At 38.3% G+C, this 16,310-nt stretch overlaps 1 protein-coding gene across 3 annotated transcripts in view; it reads right to left on the bottom strand.

The window, feature by feature from the left end:
• LONP2 (lon peptidase 2, peroxisomal) overlaps window positions 1-16,310 on the bottom strand; it is a 117,012-nt gene that overhangs the window by 41,867 nt on the left and 58,835 nt on the right. For 2 of the 3 annotated variants that reach the window (XM_007992441.3, XM_007992448.3), the window contains 2 exons: window positions 13,757-13,883; window positions 10,263-10,396 (listed from right to left, as the gene is read on the bottom strand). In XM_007992441.3, coding sequence (XP_007990632.3) covers window positions 10,263-10,396; window positions 13,757-13,883 — 261 coding nt within the window. Of the gene's footprint in view, window positions 1-5,724; window positions 6,015-10,262; window positions 10,397-13,756; window positions 13,884-16,310 lie in introns of those variants that run through there. The other variant, XM_073015353.1, reaches the window with a different exon arrangement.

The raw sequence follows: 16,310 nt of genomic DNA, 5'->3' as shown, positions 1-16,310 counted from the left end.
ACTTTAGGAAGCCAAAGTGGGCAGATCATTTGAGGCCAGGAGTTCAAGACCCGCCTGGCCAACAGGGTGAAACCCTATCTCTACTAAAAAAAATACAAAAATTAGCCAGGCATGGCAACGCACCCTTGTAATTCCAGCTACTCAGGAGGCCGAGGCACAAGAATCACTTGAACCCAGGAGGTGGAGGTTGCAGTGAGCCGAGATTGTGCCACAGCACTCTAGGCTGGGTGACAGGGTAAAACTCTGTCTCAGGAAAAAAAAAAAAAAAAAGAAGAAGAAGAAGAAGAAAGAAGAAGAAGAAGGGAGGAGGGAGGAGGGAGGAGGGAGAAGAAGGAGAAGGAGAAGGAGAAGGAGAAGAAGAAGAAGAAGAAGAAGAAGAAGAAGAAGAAGAAGAAGAAGAAGAAGAAGAAGAAAGGAGAAGAAAGAAGGAGAAGGAGAAGCAGCAGCAGCAGCAGCAGCAGCAGAAGCAGCAGCAGCAGCAGCAGAAGCAGCAGCAGCAGCAGCAGTCAGGGGCAGGGTACAGTGACTCATGCCTGCAATCTCAATACTTTAGGAGGCCAAGGCAAGAGGAAGGAGGATCACTTAAGACCAGGAACTCAAGACTAGCCTGGGCAACATAGTAAGACCCTCCATCTCTACAAAAAATAAAAAAATAAGCTAGGTGTGGTGGTATGTGCCTGAATTTGTAGCTACTTGGGACAGTGAGGCAAGAGGACTGCTTGAGTTTACAGTGAGCTATGACTGCATCACTGCACTCCAGACAAGGCAACAGAGGGAGGCACTGTTTCAAAATAAAATTAAATTAAAAGAAAAAAAGTGGCTCAACGAGATACAAGAGAAATCTGAAAACTAATACAAAGAAGTCAGAAAATCAATTCAGGATATGAATGAGAAATTTACCAAAGAGATAGATATTTTAAAAAGGAAACCAAACAGAACTTCTAGAAATAAAAAATTCATTGAAGGAATTATAAAATACATTTGAAAGCTTCAACAACAGACTAGACCAAGCAGAAGAAAGAACCTCAGAACTTTAAGGTAGGTTTTTTTAATTAATCCAGTCAGACAAAAAAAAAAAAAAAAAAAAAGAGAAAAGAATTTTAAAAAATGAGTAGAACCTCTGAGAAGTAAGGAATTACATAAGACATTGGAACCTATGAATCATAGGTATTCCTAGGGGAGAAGAAAAAGCAAAAATTTCAGAAAACCTATTTGAGAACAAAATTGAGAAAACCTTCCCTGGTCTAGCAAAGGATCTAGAAATCCAGACACAAGAGGCTCAATGAACTCCAGCCAAATACATTGCGAGAAGGATCCCACCATGGCAGCTAGTCATCAGGCTAAGTTCAATGTGAAGGAAAAATCCCTAAATACAATAAAAGTGTTTAGTCACTTATACAGGAAACTTCATCAAACTAACAGTGGACTTCTCAGCAGAAACTTTAGAAGCTAGAAAAGACCGGGATTCCATTTTCAAAGTGCTTAAAGAAAATGGTCAAACTCAAATTTTGTATCCTGCTAGTGTAACCTTCACAAATGAAGGAGAAATAAAGTGTTTCCCAGACAAGCAAATTAGGGAATGCATCACCACTAGATTGGTCCTATAAGAAATGCTTAAAGAAGTTCTAAACATGGGAACAAAAGGTTGATACTCTATCATAAAAACACATGAAACTCACAAGTTTTATGAAACAATTATACAAATAAGGAAAAGAAAGAAATCAAAGGGCAACATGACAGAACTCCAGAAGACCACAAAGCAAGAATAAAAAACAAAGAATCTACAAAGCTGGCTGGTCATGCTGGCTCATGCCTGTAATCCCAGCACTTCAGGGCCGAGGCGGGAGGATCACCTGAGGTCAGGAGTTCGAGACCAGCCTGGCCAACATGGCAAAATCCCACCTGTACTAAAAATACAAAAATTAGCCAGGCATGGTGGCATGCACCTGTAATTCCAGCTACTTGGGAGGCTGAGGCACGGGAATCACTTGAACTCGGGAGGTGGAGGTTGTAGTGAGCCAAGATCGTGCCATTGCACCCTAGCCTGGGTGACAGAGCAAGACTCAAGACTCCTCCTTAAAAAAAAAAAAAATCTACAAAGCAACTAGATAGTAATTAACATTATAACTGGAACAAAACCTCATGCATCAGTATTAACCTTGAATGCACCACTTCAAAGATATAAATTGGTGCAATGGATTAAAAAACAACAACAAAGTATATAATAATAATCACCTGCCTTTGTGGTGATGAGGAGTGAATCTCTGCACATTGACTTTCAAGAAATCTCCTGTTTTGAGTTCCACACGGTATCATCCCCTCTTCCTGAGTTTCAGCTGCCTTAAATACATGAAACTTTCTGACTTAGCAGAATTGCATGGTTTTTTGTTCACTTCTTCCTCTGTAATCAGTTGGGTTCTATATCTCTTTGCTTTGCAAAATCAGTTGTCATACACATCCATGTGCTTCCTATTTTCATTTTTTGAAAATTTCTCACCCGCTTTTGCTTTCTCACACATTATACTATTCACCATGAGTTAACAGTTGTATTAATATTAATACTTACATAAATACATGTGTTCAGTTTACCTGCTTTACATATTTTTTTAATTTAGCCTTTTTATTTTTATTTTTTTTTTTTTTATTATACTTTAAGTTCTAGGGTACATGTGGATAACGTGCAGGTTTGTTACATATGTATACCTGTGCCATGTTGGCGTGCTGCCCCCATCAACTAAGTGTCCATCTTATAAGTGTATAGCTCAAAAATTATTGCAAAATGAATACATCCTGTTCCCTCAATACAGATCAGGAAATATGCCCCACAGTAATGTCAGTTTTGGTAGGTGTTCCACATGTAGTTAAAAAATGGGTAGTACATAATTGTTATTTTCTTGTTTTTTAATTATTAATAAGATCAATATTTTTAACGATGTTTTTCAAATATTTTAAATCATTAATTTTGTGGTTTTGGCCTAGTTGTGTTATTTCCCAGAAAAAGTGTAATAAAATTTTTCATTGTCATTAAAAACAACAACAACAACAACAACAACTATATGCTGCTTACAAGAAATTTGCCTTACTGTTAAGACACATAGACTGAAGGTAAAGGGGTGGAAAAATGTTCCATGCAAAAGGAAGCCAAAAGCAAGCAGGAGTAACAATACTTACATTAGATAAAACAGACTTTAAATAAACAATAGTTAAAAAAAAAAAAATATATATATATATATATATATATATATATATAAAATGACATAGGGATCAATTCAACAAGAAGATATAATAATCCTAAGTATATACTGCCAAAACTGGAGTACCAGATTAATAAAACAAATACTACTAGGCCTAAGAAAAGAGACAGATAGCAATAATAATAATAATGCGGGACTTCCAACACCCCACTGAGAGCAGTAATAGAACACTGAGACAGACAGAAAGTCAACAAAGAAACACTGAACTTAAAACCAAATGGACCTAACAGACATTTACAGAACATCCTACCCAACAACCACAAAAGATACATTTTTCTCATTAGCACATGGGACACTCTCCAAGACAGGCCAAACGTCAGGCCACAAACAAGTCTCAACAAATTAAAAAAAATCAAAATCATATCAAGTATCTTCACACAACAGAATAAAACTAAAAATCAATCTGAAGAGAAACTCTCAAAAATATACAAACACATGTAAATTAAACAACATGCTCCTGGACAACCTTTGGGCCAATGACAAAAGTAAGAGGGAAATTAAATTTTCTGAGGCTGGGCACGGTAGCTCATGCTTGTATCTATTATTCCACACTCTATGTTCACATGTCCACATTATTTGGCTTCCACTTATAAATGAGAATATTCAGTATTTGAATTTCTGAGTTATTGTCATGACTTTCAATTTCATCCATATTGCTGCAAAAGGCATGATTCCATTCTTTTTATACCAGATAAAACAGACTTTTTATATCGGATAAAACAAACATATGTGCGCAGGTTATCTTTTTGACATAATGAATTCTTTTCCTCTGGGTATATGCCTAGTAGTGGGATTGCTGGATCAAATGACGGTTCTATTTTTTGTTCTTTGAGAACTCTCCATATGTTTTCCATAGAGGTGGTACTAATTTACATTTCTCCCAACACTATATAAGCACTCCCTTTTCTCCACATCCTCACCAACATCATATTTTTTGACTTTCTAAAAATAGCTGTTTTGACTGGTATAAGATGATATCTTGTAGAGTTTTCGTTTTTCTGATTAGTGATATTGAGCATTTTTTCAAATGCTTCTTGGCCACTTGTATGTCTTCTTTTGAAAAATGTCTTTCATGTCCTTTGCCTACTTTTAAATGGGGTTATTTGGGTGGTGGTGGTGGTTGTTGCTGCTGTTGAGTTGCCTGAGTTGCTTGTAGATTCTGGGTATTGGTCTTTTGGATATGCAGTTTGCAAACATTTTTGCTTATTCTGCAAGTTGTCTGTTTACTCTGTTGATTATTTCTTTTGCTGTACAAAAAGCTTTTTAGTTTAATTAAGTCTCATTTGTCTACTTTTGGTTTTGTTGCTTTTGCTTCTGAGGTCTTAGTCATGAATTCTTTGTCTAGGGCAATGTCCAGAAGAATTTTTTCTAGATTTTCTTCTAGTATGTTTTAGTTTTGGATTTTACATTTAAGTCTTTAATCTGTCTTGAGTTGATTTTTTTTTTTTTTTTTTTTTGAGACAGAGTCTTGCTGCGATGCCCAGGCTGGAGTGCAATGGTGCAATCTTGGCTCACTGCAACTTCCACCTCCTGGGTTCAAGTGATTCTCCTGTCTCAGCCTCCTGAGTAGCTGGGACTATAGGCGTGTGCCACCATGTCCGGCTAATTTTTGTATTTTCAGTAGAGATGGGGTTTCACCATTTTGGCCAGGCTGGTCTTGAACTCCTGACCTCAAGTGATCTGCCCACCTAAGCCTCCCAAAGTTCTGGAATTACAGGTGAGCCACTGCACCCAGCCTCTTGAGTTGATTTTTATATAAAAGAAGAGAGAGAGTGGTTCAGTTTCATTCTTTCTGCATATGGCTATCCAATTTTCTCAGCACCATTTACTGAATAGGTTGTCCTTTCCCAGTGTACGTTTTTGTCTACTTTGCCAAAGATCAGTCAGCTGTAGATTTGTGGCTTTATTTCTAGTTTCTGCATTCTGTTCCATGGATCTATGTGTCTATTTTTATACCAGTACCATGCTGTTTTGATTACCATAGCTTTGTTTCCCATTGTTGGAGGGGGGACTACTGAGAGGTGTTTGGGTCACAGGGGCACATCCTTGATAAACGGCTTGGTGCCTTCCCCATAGTAATGAGTTCACATGACAGCTGGTTGTTAAAAGGTCCCTGGCTCTTTCACCTTTTTCTCTTGCTCCCTCTCTCACCATGTGACATGCCTGCTCTCCCTTTGTCTTCCATCATAAGCTACCTAAGTCCTCACCTTATAAGCTGGCACTGTGCCTCTTATACAGGCTGCAGAACTCTGACTCAAACAAACCTCTTTTCTTTATAAATTACCCAGCCTTAAGTATTCGTGTATAGCACAGCAAAATGGAATAACACAACATTTACACATTTCATGAATAACTGTTAAATTTGTATTCATTTTGTCTTTTTTTTTCTAACCAAGTTTTCAGGTGACTTCTATGAGAATAAGCAGAAACTGGTATCTACCAAGGTTCTTTCTGTTTAATGTAACTTCCTCAAATACTATGTTCTTCAAAAATTAAGTAATTGAGAATGCAGTGTATTATGAGAAACTTTATAAGGACTGATTATAATATAAATCCTTCTTTGCTTAGGATAGTTTTTGAGGAAAAATCTTGCTAGATATAAAGTGAATATATATGATACATGGGTACTTAAATGAACATTTACCGTGTTTAGAAACACCCAAGTGTGCAAAATTATGTACATGGAAGGTTTGCGTCTTTCTTGGCAAAAGGCAGGCAAAAAGCAGAATAAAACTGTAGTCATGTAATCCAACAAATACCCTAGAAAGGAAAAGGGCAATTCAGAAAATACTAACAACATGCAGAAAAACAGAGGCAGCATTCTTTCAAAGAAATAATTCTCATACTTTATAGGTAACTGACTGAAACCAAAAATGTTCCTTCTCTAACACAGATCGATCAACTCTAAATCTCACCTGCTTTTTAAACTCCCTGCTATTATTTAGTCTCTTTAACTGCCAGTTAAGACCCCACAAATACAAAGTCAACTGTTCACAGATCAGTGCTTCTGGGCCTATTCCAGAAAGTTTGATACACTGGAGGTTTCTGCCTGTTTTGAAGCTTGTGGCCTAAAATTACTTTTCTTCCTGGCAGTAACTCCAAGTTCGCCTTATTATTTTTTTTTTTTCAGTCTCTCGTGCTTGAATTAGGAAAGCTTTATTTTTAACATTAAAAATAATTCCCACACTGTATTACTTGAAGTTTCTAAAACAACTGTCTTGTTTTATACTCTAATTTTAAATAATTCATTTCTTAATGAGAATCTTTTCATTACTAAGCTCCATTTGAACTTGGTGCTATGAAAACCTAACACAGACTCTTTTGTAGAAATTATTCTTTTGGTTTGGTTGAGGTCATAAACACCAATTCAGGACACCTAATAATCATTCTACTAAGGTCTAGAGAATGGCTGTTATTTACTCAAGGGTATCTCATAATATTAGAGCCAACTTGGAGTTCATACCTGTGCCTCTAGTAAAGACTACACCTAAAATCATCTCCAAGAGACAAGTATTTATTCTGTTCATCTGGATGCTCTTGGTGATATCTTAACTAAGCAAATCTACTTAACTGTCTTATCATTTAGAAGATGTTCTGTGATCGCCTATTTTAAAGACCACACAAATAAATGTTACCATGAAAAACTACAGTTCTCACACAGTTCACAAACTGAACAATTCCTTGAGTATTTGTGGGTTATTTTAAAATAGCTAGTATAATTAAAGATATTATTAGAAATATGCTAATGGATGTCTGTATAAACATCAAGCAATGTATAACTATACAAAAGTTTCCCTTGACAATGAATTCCTCTGAATGTATTAATTCTAAAATACATCGTCTAAATCTTAAACACAATTTTCAAAATGTGTTACCTAATAAACTCATTTATTTCATCCTCTACCTTCTGTTATATCAGACAAAAACCAAAAGACATAGGCTCAGCTGCTTGAGATCACAGCACAAAGGAAGTGTTGTTAAGAATAAAAAGGGGAAATTCAGGAGCATCTAGATCTAGGTCTTAACTTTTACAGACCTCAGTTCTCCACTGTCACTGTCATCTATACCAGTGATTTCCACCCTTGATAGGTACTCCCTCCATCTAGGACATTTTTTTTTTAATTCAAATTTCTATAAATGGTAGTCTGGGCATGCATTTATACTTCCTGTCCAAATCGTATTAAAATGACAATTAAGAAATAAAAAATATATAAACTCACAAGAACAAAAAAATGAGAAAGAAGATAACAGCTGACAAGAGATACTGACAAAATTTTGGAAAACAAAAAGTACATGGACAAAAAGTAACAAACACTTAACAGGCTAGACAAAGCAGAAACTTCAATGTCTGTGGGGCTAGAGGTAGAGAACAACAAGTTGATGTGGGTCTTAAAAGTCTCCAAAAGCTAAGAAATTCAAGGTAGCCCTGAAAGCATGGGTGAAGAGTGGGACAAAAGGCAAAAGTTTTCTAAATTCTCCCAAGGCAGAGTCAAAATAAAAAATAAAAATAAACCTAGGTACAGTGGCTCACACCTGTAATCCCAGCACTTTGGGAGGCTGAGGTGGGCAGATCACCTGAGGTCAGCAGTTCAAGACCAGCCTGGCCAACATGGTGAAACCCTGTCTCTACTAAAAATACAAAAATTAGCCGGGCATGGTGGCGTACGTCTATAGTCCCAGCTACCAGGGAGGCTGAGGCAGGAGAATCGCTTGAACCTGGGAGGTGGAGGTTGCAGTGAGCCAAGATTGTGCCACTGCACTCCAGGCTGGACGACAGAGACTCGATCTCGAAAAATAAAATAAAATAAAAATAATAAAAATAAAGCAAAAGTTTTAAAGTCTGGATAAAAAACAATTAGAACTCACTACCTCTATTCCTACTCCACATAATGAAGGTACTGCCTCCCTCCAATCCAACAGAAGATAGGAGCTTTACTCTCTGGAGAAAATGAACCAGTGAGGTTCCAGGCACGGGGGTGCAGGGGTGAAGCACTGGACTGACCACAGGAGGATTCTGTGAAAGCTGACTCATGCTACTGCTGTAAAATGCACTGTGTTCAGCAACTGATAGAAAAATAAGAAAGACGTTTGGCTGTGTCTGTTCAACTGGGCCCACCCTAAATTAGGGTTCTTTAATCATAGTCATCCAACTTCTTTCTTGAAAGAGCTATGAAAATGGTAGAAAAATCTAATAAATCTCTTTACTATGAAAGGAACTGTCAATTCCCTACAACTTTTTTTTTTTTTTGAGACGGGGTCTCGCTGTGTCACCCAGGCTGGAGTGCAGTGGCGCGATCTCGGCTCGCTGCAAGCTCTGCCTCCCGGGTTCACGCCATTCTCCTGCCTCAGCCTCCGAGTAGCTGGGACTACAGGCATCCGCCACCACGCCTGGCTATTTTTTTGTATTTTTAGTATTGACGGGGTTTCACCATGTTAGCCAGGATGGTCTTGATCTCTTGACCTCGTGATCCACCCGCCTCGGCCTCCCAAAGTGCTGGGATTACAGGCTTGAGCCACCATGCCCGGCCAACTCCTGTTTGTTAAAGCAAATTTTGGCAAACTGCATAACAGCATTTAAAACATTTTATTTTATTTACCTATTTATTTTTTTGAGATGGAGTCTCACTCTATTGCCTAGATGGAGTGCAGTTGCATGATCTTTGCTCACTGCAACCTCTTGACTTTTGGGCTCAAGCGATTCTCCTGCCTCAACCTCCGGAGTAGCTGGGACTACAGATGCCTGCCACTACGACCGGCTAATTTCTGTATTTTTAGTAGAGATGGGGTTTCACCATGTTGGCTAGGCTGGTTTCAAACTCCTGACCTCAAGTGATCTGCCCACTTCAACCTTCCAAAGTGCTGGGATCAAAGGCATGAGCCACTGTGCCCGGCCAGTTAAAATATTTTAAGTGGGTACCAAAGGAACGTCCACATTTGATTGATTACAGTAATAGAACACCTCCACAATAATTTTTAAAATAATAATTACATTTATTTGTTTATCTGTAAAAGAAAATGTGTGAAAAATTATTACACATGGAGCTATTCCAGAGTACAAAGGTCTGCCCTTGCAGTACTTGAACAGCATGGATTTTCTAACGTTGTAAAAACTTTTTATGTTATGACTTATTCAAAGACTTAACTATCTGGGTCAGAAAGAAATAAGATAACACCAGAACCCATACATAATATACACCATCATTATACATCTGGAGAAAGTTACTGTGATGGTTAATATTGAGTGTCAACTTGTTTGGACTGAAGGATGCAAAGTATTGTTCCAGTGTGTCTGTGAGGATACTGTCAAAGGAGATTAACATTTGAGTCAGTGGACTGAGAGAGGCAGACCCACCCTCAATCTGAGTAGGCATCATCTAATCAGCTTCCAGCATGGCTACAATAAAGCAGACAAAAGAAGTTGGAAGGATCAGACTTGCTGATTCTTCTGGCCTTCAGCTTCCTCCCGTGCTGGATGCTTCTTGCCCTCGAATATCGGACTCGAAGTTCTTCAACTTTTGGACTCTAGAATGTACCAGTGGTTTGCCAGGGGCTCTTGGGGCTTCAGCCACAGACTGAAGGCTGCACTGTCAGCTTCCCTACTTTTGAGGTTTTGGAACTCGGAATGACTTCCTTGCTCCTCAGTCTGCAGATGGCCTACTGTGGGACTTCACCATGTGATTGTGTGAGTCAATACTGCTTAAACTCTTCTTCATATACACATCTATCCTATTAGTCTTATCCCTCTAGCGAACCCTAATACAGTTCCTGTATCCTTAAAGCATTCATATTGAGTATTACTCCAGTTAAAACTGTGCTATTTGTAAAAGACAATCCTCTTGATGAAACATGTTGAAACATTAAGGTATTACTTACTGGATGCATTTAACTGTGGAGTCATGTGTGTCACTGCTCCAAGGACTACCCAACACCTTCCCCTCCATACCCAACCTTCTTCTGTCACTCACTCCTAGCCACCAGGCCTGAGAATGCCAGAACAAGGTCACCAACCTTCTCTCTCAGTCACATCAGAACGATCCAACTTGGCTTCCTTATGCTGTCCTTCTGCCACCTTCACGGCCACAGCTCGGCAAATGGCCCCAAGTTTTCTATCCAGAGAACGAACCCCTGCCTCTCTGGTATACCTGTCATCAAAGAAAAATATATTATTTTTGACTATACACCACCTAAAAAAATAGAAGTAATGTGATTAACATTTTTAGTAAAGAAACGGTGTACATTTAAAAGTTCATTACCCTTTCTTGAATACTAGCTTTTCCACACTTAAAACTCCTCATTATTGTTATTTCTTCAGTACTCTGATGTATTTTCAGCTACAACAATGTCCGTTATACAGATTATTTTGAATTATAATCCTACACTTAAAAATGAACCCTAGTTCTAGTTCAATTTACATTGCCAAAGTAAACTTGGCACCATATAAAAAAACCATTTACTCCTCGGTAATTTGTTGAAGAGTTTTCTTAAACAAAATTTGTCAATTTAGGAAAATTCTAGATAAATTTATTGTATTTGAAATATTGCTGAAAGAATAAGACAAATTGTGCTCTTTGTGGAACTAAAACAAAAACAAATCTGAGACAGAAATCTGGTTTTCACTAGGCACTTTGCTAACCACCTTTCTTCAGTGTATTTTAATTGTGAAGATTTCTAAAGGAAGAAGGTATGCTAAGTGATGAAAGCACTGTGACACGGTGAAAAAGACTCTACGTGTGGTTAAGCAGAGCTGCTTTAAACACATGTACATTAGAATCAAACTCCATTAAGACATTCCACAGACCATTATACAGTGAAACCACTTTTGGCCACTCAGTTTTGGATGGACCTGAACGGACAGGATCAGGTGGAGAATGCAGTTTTATCTGAAGAATTGGATTTGACTAAGCCATACATTTGATTAAGTCAGACATACACTGTAGACTTTACGAAAGCAGATTTTAAAAGTTCTGAGAAAAGACAGATAAAAAGCTCTTAGCTAAACACTCTAAAACTCATTTCAGTCAAAGGTACAGAAGGACATAAAGTCTATATTATGCAACTACACGTAATTTCAATAAGGGAGAAAACAGGGAGGCATCTTAACAACTTCTACATTTGAGCTTTAAAAAATTCAGCTCTATAAATACAAAATAGGATATGCCAAGCTTAGTGAAATTCACTGAAAAAGGGAAGAGAATAATCTTTAAAAAGCTAAGAATCTAGAGATACAGTCATAAAACAATATAGTCAGAATAAGAAAAGCATTATCTTCCTATACCATGAACTGTTTCCACTCTATCTGAAACACTGTGTTCAACTCTGGGTGTTTAATTTTAAGACACATTGATATACAGGATTCTTTCAGAAGAAGACTAATTAGGAAGTCTTGAAACTACCTCAAGAGGAACAGTACAGAGGAGAGGAATGGTTAGCTTGAAGAAGAGAACGCTTAGCCTGCACACCTGATAGTATTTTATTTTAATGTCAGAAGGGCTGTACAAGGAGGAATTACACTTAGATTCCAGGTGCTCATATAAGGCAGAAGAAGAAAATTATAGAAAAGTGAACAGAAAGAATATCTTTGTAACAATTATCACTTGAGCTCAGGAGTTCCAGGCCAGCCTCGCCAAGATGGTGAGACCCCATCTCTAATTTTTTTTTTTTTTTTGAGACGGAGTCTCACTCTGTTGCCCGGGCTGAAGTGCAGTGGCACGATCTCGACTCACTGCAACCTCCACCTCCCTGGTTCAAGCAATTCCCCTGCCTCAGCCTCCTGAGTAGCTGGGATTACAGGTGCACACCATCATGCCCGGCATGTGCCTGTGGTCCCAGCTACTTGGGGGATTAGGCGGGAAGATGGCTTGAGCCTGGGAGGCAGAGGCTGCAGTGAGCCAAGATCACGCCACTGCACTCCAGCGTGAGTAACAGCATGAGAACCTGTCTTAAAAAAATAATAAAAATAATTATCTTTGTTACAATTAGAATTACCCATGAAGAGGTAGTGATTAGCTAGCATTAAGCATACTGGGACTGGAAGTATTCAAGTAGGTGAGTTATACTTGGAGACAAGAAAGACTAGAACATTAGGGTCTATGACTATGACATACCTCAAAAGATGAAAAACTCAAATATTGATACTCTATGTCCTAAGTTTGGTAACTCACTAAATACCCAAAATGTGCCTGGAGTAGTACATACTTGTGCTGTTTTTAAAAACAATATAAAACTAACAAAACTGCTCAGTATTTCCTTATGTCCATAGCTTTTAAGATCTGACATTTTGAGTTAACAAGTATATTTAAAAAAAGAAATAGTTCTCCAGGCACCAATTGGGAAATATAAATAATGATCACTCTTCAGAATCATTATTATTCAGATAAACTCTGGGTTTTTCTCCATCCCTCATATTTTACAGATGGGGAAGCTATCAAAAAGCTTAATGACTTATTGAAAGTTACCCAAAGGCATCATGAGTGTTATCTGGAATAATGATATTGTTGGAAGACTCAGGCATATAAGTCACTTAATTTATTTCTCCTGGCATTATCCACACCATAAATCACAAAACAAATTAAGAAAAGGAATCCCCAGGTAAGATTCAGTCTTACTGTTTTGTATATAAATCTAAATAGACCCATAAGAACGCATAGATCAAAAGACAGTCTGGCCAAACTCTAAGTCAAAGTTCAAAATAGAGAAATACTTTACATCTCTTAAAAACAGTAGTTACTAGAAAAGGGCCGCATGACTAGAGCTTGGCAGCCTGACATGACTTGCTGGATGATGCAATGGATCTGTAATACTGAGCCAGGAAAACTGTAAGAGGCTGTGGTGGATATAAATTCTCAACTGAGTATATTTTCCATTCAAACAGGGAATCTGTACATTAGACTAAGCAATACTCTATTCAGATAATTTACACACTGCTTGCTACAGGCTTAAGCATTTGGTAGTAAACTGGGGAAGGCACCTTCTCTATTGTTCCAGTGTTAATTCTGAAGATCAAAATTCCAAGGATTTAAAAAATCTCTCAGCCAAAGAGAAGAAAAGAAAACTGAGTAACTTAAATCAGATTATCTGAAAATAGCATATCACCTCTTAGAATTCAAAAACTTTCAAGATCCTGGGCATAAAAAGTGTCTCTATATTTGCCACGTATTTGGTTTTTAAATGATCAGATTAACCCCTTATATTGCTATTGTGGCAAAGCATAAATTTCAGCTTTAGCTATAACAATATTGCAAATGGTTTCTCTGTAAACTTCTGCCTCGTACAGAGAATGGTGTAAATCAATAGTTATGATAACACTTGCTGGAAGTTGTTGAAGAAAGAGAAATGGATGCTATGGGATGCCAATAAAATAATCTCCTTTTCAGGAGACTGTGGCTTATCTCAAAAGATGAAAAACTCAAATATTGATACTCTATGTCCTAAGTTTCGTAACTCGGTAAATACCCAAAACGTGCCTGGAGTTCATTAATGAAGCCTCAGGATGGCTAACTAACCTGGTGATGATGTCAAGAGTGGTGACCTGGGGGATCTGAATCTGCTGAGGAGTCAGCCCATGTTGTTCCAGTTGTTTGGGGATCAAGTGCCTATGGGCAATCTCTATCTTCTCCTCCTGTGTATACCCTGGAAAAGAAGGGATCTTGTTTCGTAATTATTTACATGGCTCCCATGATGCCATGCGTTTTTTTCTTTTTAGAGACAGAGTCTCGCTCTGTCGCCCAGGCTGGAGTGCAGTGGCATGATCTCAGCTCACTACAACCTCCACCTCTCAGGCTCAAGCGATTCTCCAGCCTCAGTCTCCCAAGTAGTTGGGATTATAGGCATGTGCAACCATGCCTGGCTGATTTCTGTATTTTCAGTAGAGACGGGGCTTTGCCATGTTGGCCAGGCTGGTCTCAAACTCCTGGCCTCAAGTGATCCACCAGCCTCAGCCTCCCAAAGTGATTACAGGCATGAGCCACTGCTCCCAGCCAGTGCTATGCTTTTTTAATGAATCCATTTAGATTAAATGGATCTTAGACTTAGAACACATTTAAGTATTATTTCAAATGAGACTATAATTACAATAAAGAAATTTATTTTGGCCAGGCACGTTGGCTCACATCTGTAATCCTAGCACTTTGGGAGGCTGAGGCAGGTGGATCACTTGAGCTTAGGAGTTTGAGACCAGCCTGGGCAACATGGCGAAACCCTGTCTCTACTAAAAATACAAAAAATTAGCTGGGCGTGGTTGCACGTGTCTGTAGTACCAGTTACTCTGGAGGCTGAGGCACGAGAATTGCTTCAGCTGGGGAGGGGGAGGTTGCAATGAGCTGAGATTGCGCCACTGCACTCTAGCCAGGTCAGCAGAGACTCGAGACTCTGTCTCCAAAAAGAAAAGGAAAAAGAAAAAAGAAATTTGATCTAAATCAGTAATTGTTAAAATTTCCAACGTTTTCACAAACAAAACAAGCATTTACTAAGCACAGTGTTTGAAAGTCTTCTGATTAAATGATGTATCTCCCAAAGAGGAAAAAACCTCAAATCTTAGAGACAATTATCTCTTTATCCTCAAATCCTTTGAAATTTCAAATAGAAAAATAAATGCTTCTTTTTAGCATAATTTGATCTATACTTGAAACACACACACACCTCTCAATTAACTAAGCAATGGGTTCCAAAAGGGCTCTAAAGATACTGTTTCCAGAACTATGACTATAAAATAAATTGTAGCAGCAAAAGGAAACCTAAGATGTCCCTACAAAAGGTTTTTTCCTCCACATGATCGTACATATAAACGTGTGTGTATATGTAATTATATATGTGTGCATATGTATTTATATATGTATATATGTATTTTATATATACAGTATATTTAAAAGACTTTATGTTCTTATTTAATAGCCTGAATAAATACAGATTTTCTTTGTCTCTAAATCCTGTAAGACAAAATTCCATCTAACGTCCCTTTCCATTTAACAAGCAAAAATTAAAAATATGAATTGATAAGGCACCTTTTGAATGGAAAGAGGTTAGTAAACACCAGGAAAGCTAGAAGATCGGACAGCTAAATCTGCCAAAGGAATAAGGTGGCATCATATGTTCCCCTCTGCAGCAGCTGTCCTGATTCTTTCACTTTAATTTAGTGTATCTAATGGGTTTTCTGCCATAACTTGGAGTTTCCAGGGAATTGAGTCTCATTACTTATTTACTTTAGACTTTAAATACACAATTAAGTTTTTACTCTACCATATTTTAAAATTAAATATAGGAACCTGCAATGCTCACAGATAATTAAGAAATCCAATTATATTGGGAGGCCAAGGCGGGTGGATCACGAGGTCAAGACATCGAGACCATCCTGGCCAACATGGTGAAACCCTGTCTCTACTAAAAATACAAAAATTAGCTGGGCATGGTAGTGCACGCCTGTAGTGTCAGCTACTCAGGAGGCTGAGGCAAGAGAATTGTTTGAACCTGGGATGTAGAGGTTGCAGTGAGCCGAGATCGCGCCACTGCACTCCAGCCTGGCAACAGAGCGAGACTCCATCTCAAAAAAAAAAAAAAAAAAAAACAGAAATCCAATTATAACTCACTTGGTAGTAAAAATATATTTCAGATTAATTAGAAAAATACATTTAGATTACATTCAGAATCTAAAGACATTTAGGGCCGGGTGTGGCAGTTCATGCCTGTAATCCCAGCACTTTGGGAAGCTGAGGCACGTGAATCACCTAAGGTCAGGAGTTCAAGACCAGCCTGGCCAATATGGAGAAACCCCATCCCTACTAAAAATGCAAAAATTAGCCAGGTATGATGGTGCACACCCGTAGTCCCAACAACTTGGGAGGCTGAGGCACGAGAATTGCCTGAACCAGGAAGCAGAGGTTGCAGTGAGCCAGGATTGTGCCCCTGCATTCCAGCCTGGGTGACAGAGTAAGACTCCGTCTCAAAAAAAAAAAAAAAAAAAAAAAAGACATTTAGGCTGGACATGGTGGTTCACGTCTGTAATCCCAACAATTTTGGAGGCCAAGGCAGGCAGATCACTTGAGGCCAGGAGTTCGAGGCCAG

Source organism: Chlorocebus sabaeus, chromosome 5 (assembly GCF_047675955.1).
Source record: "Chlorocebus sabaeus isolate Y175 chromosome 5, mChlSab1.0.hap1, whole genome shotgun sequence".
Lineage (NCBI taxonomy): Eukaryota > Metazoa > Chordata > Mammalia > Primates > Cercopithecidae > Chlorocebus > Chlorocebus sabaeus.
This window is presented reverse-complemented; position numbering and strand designations above follow the sequence as displayed.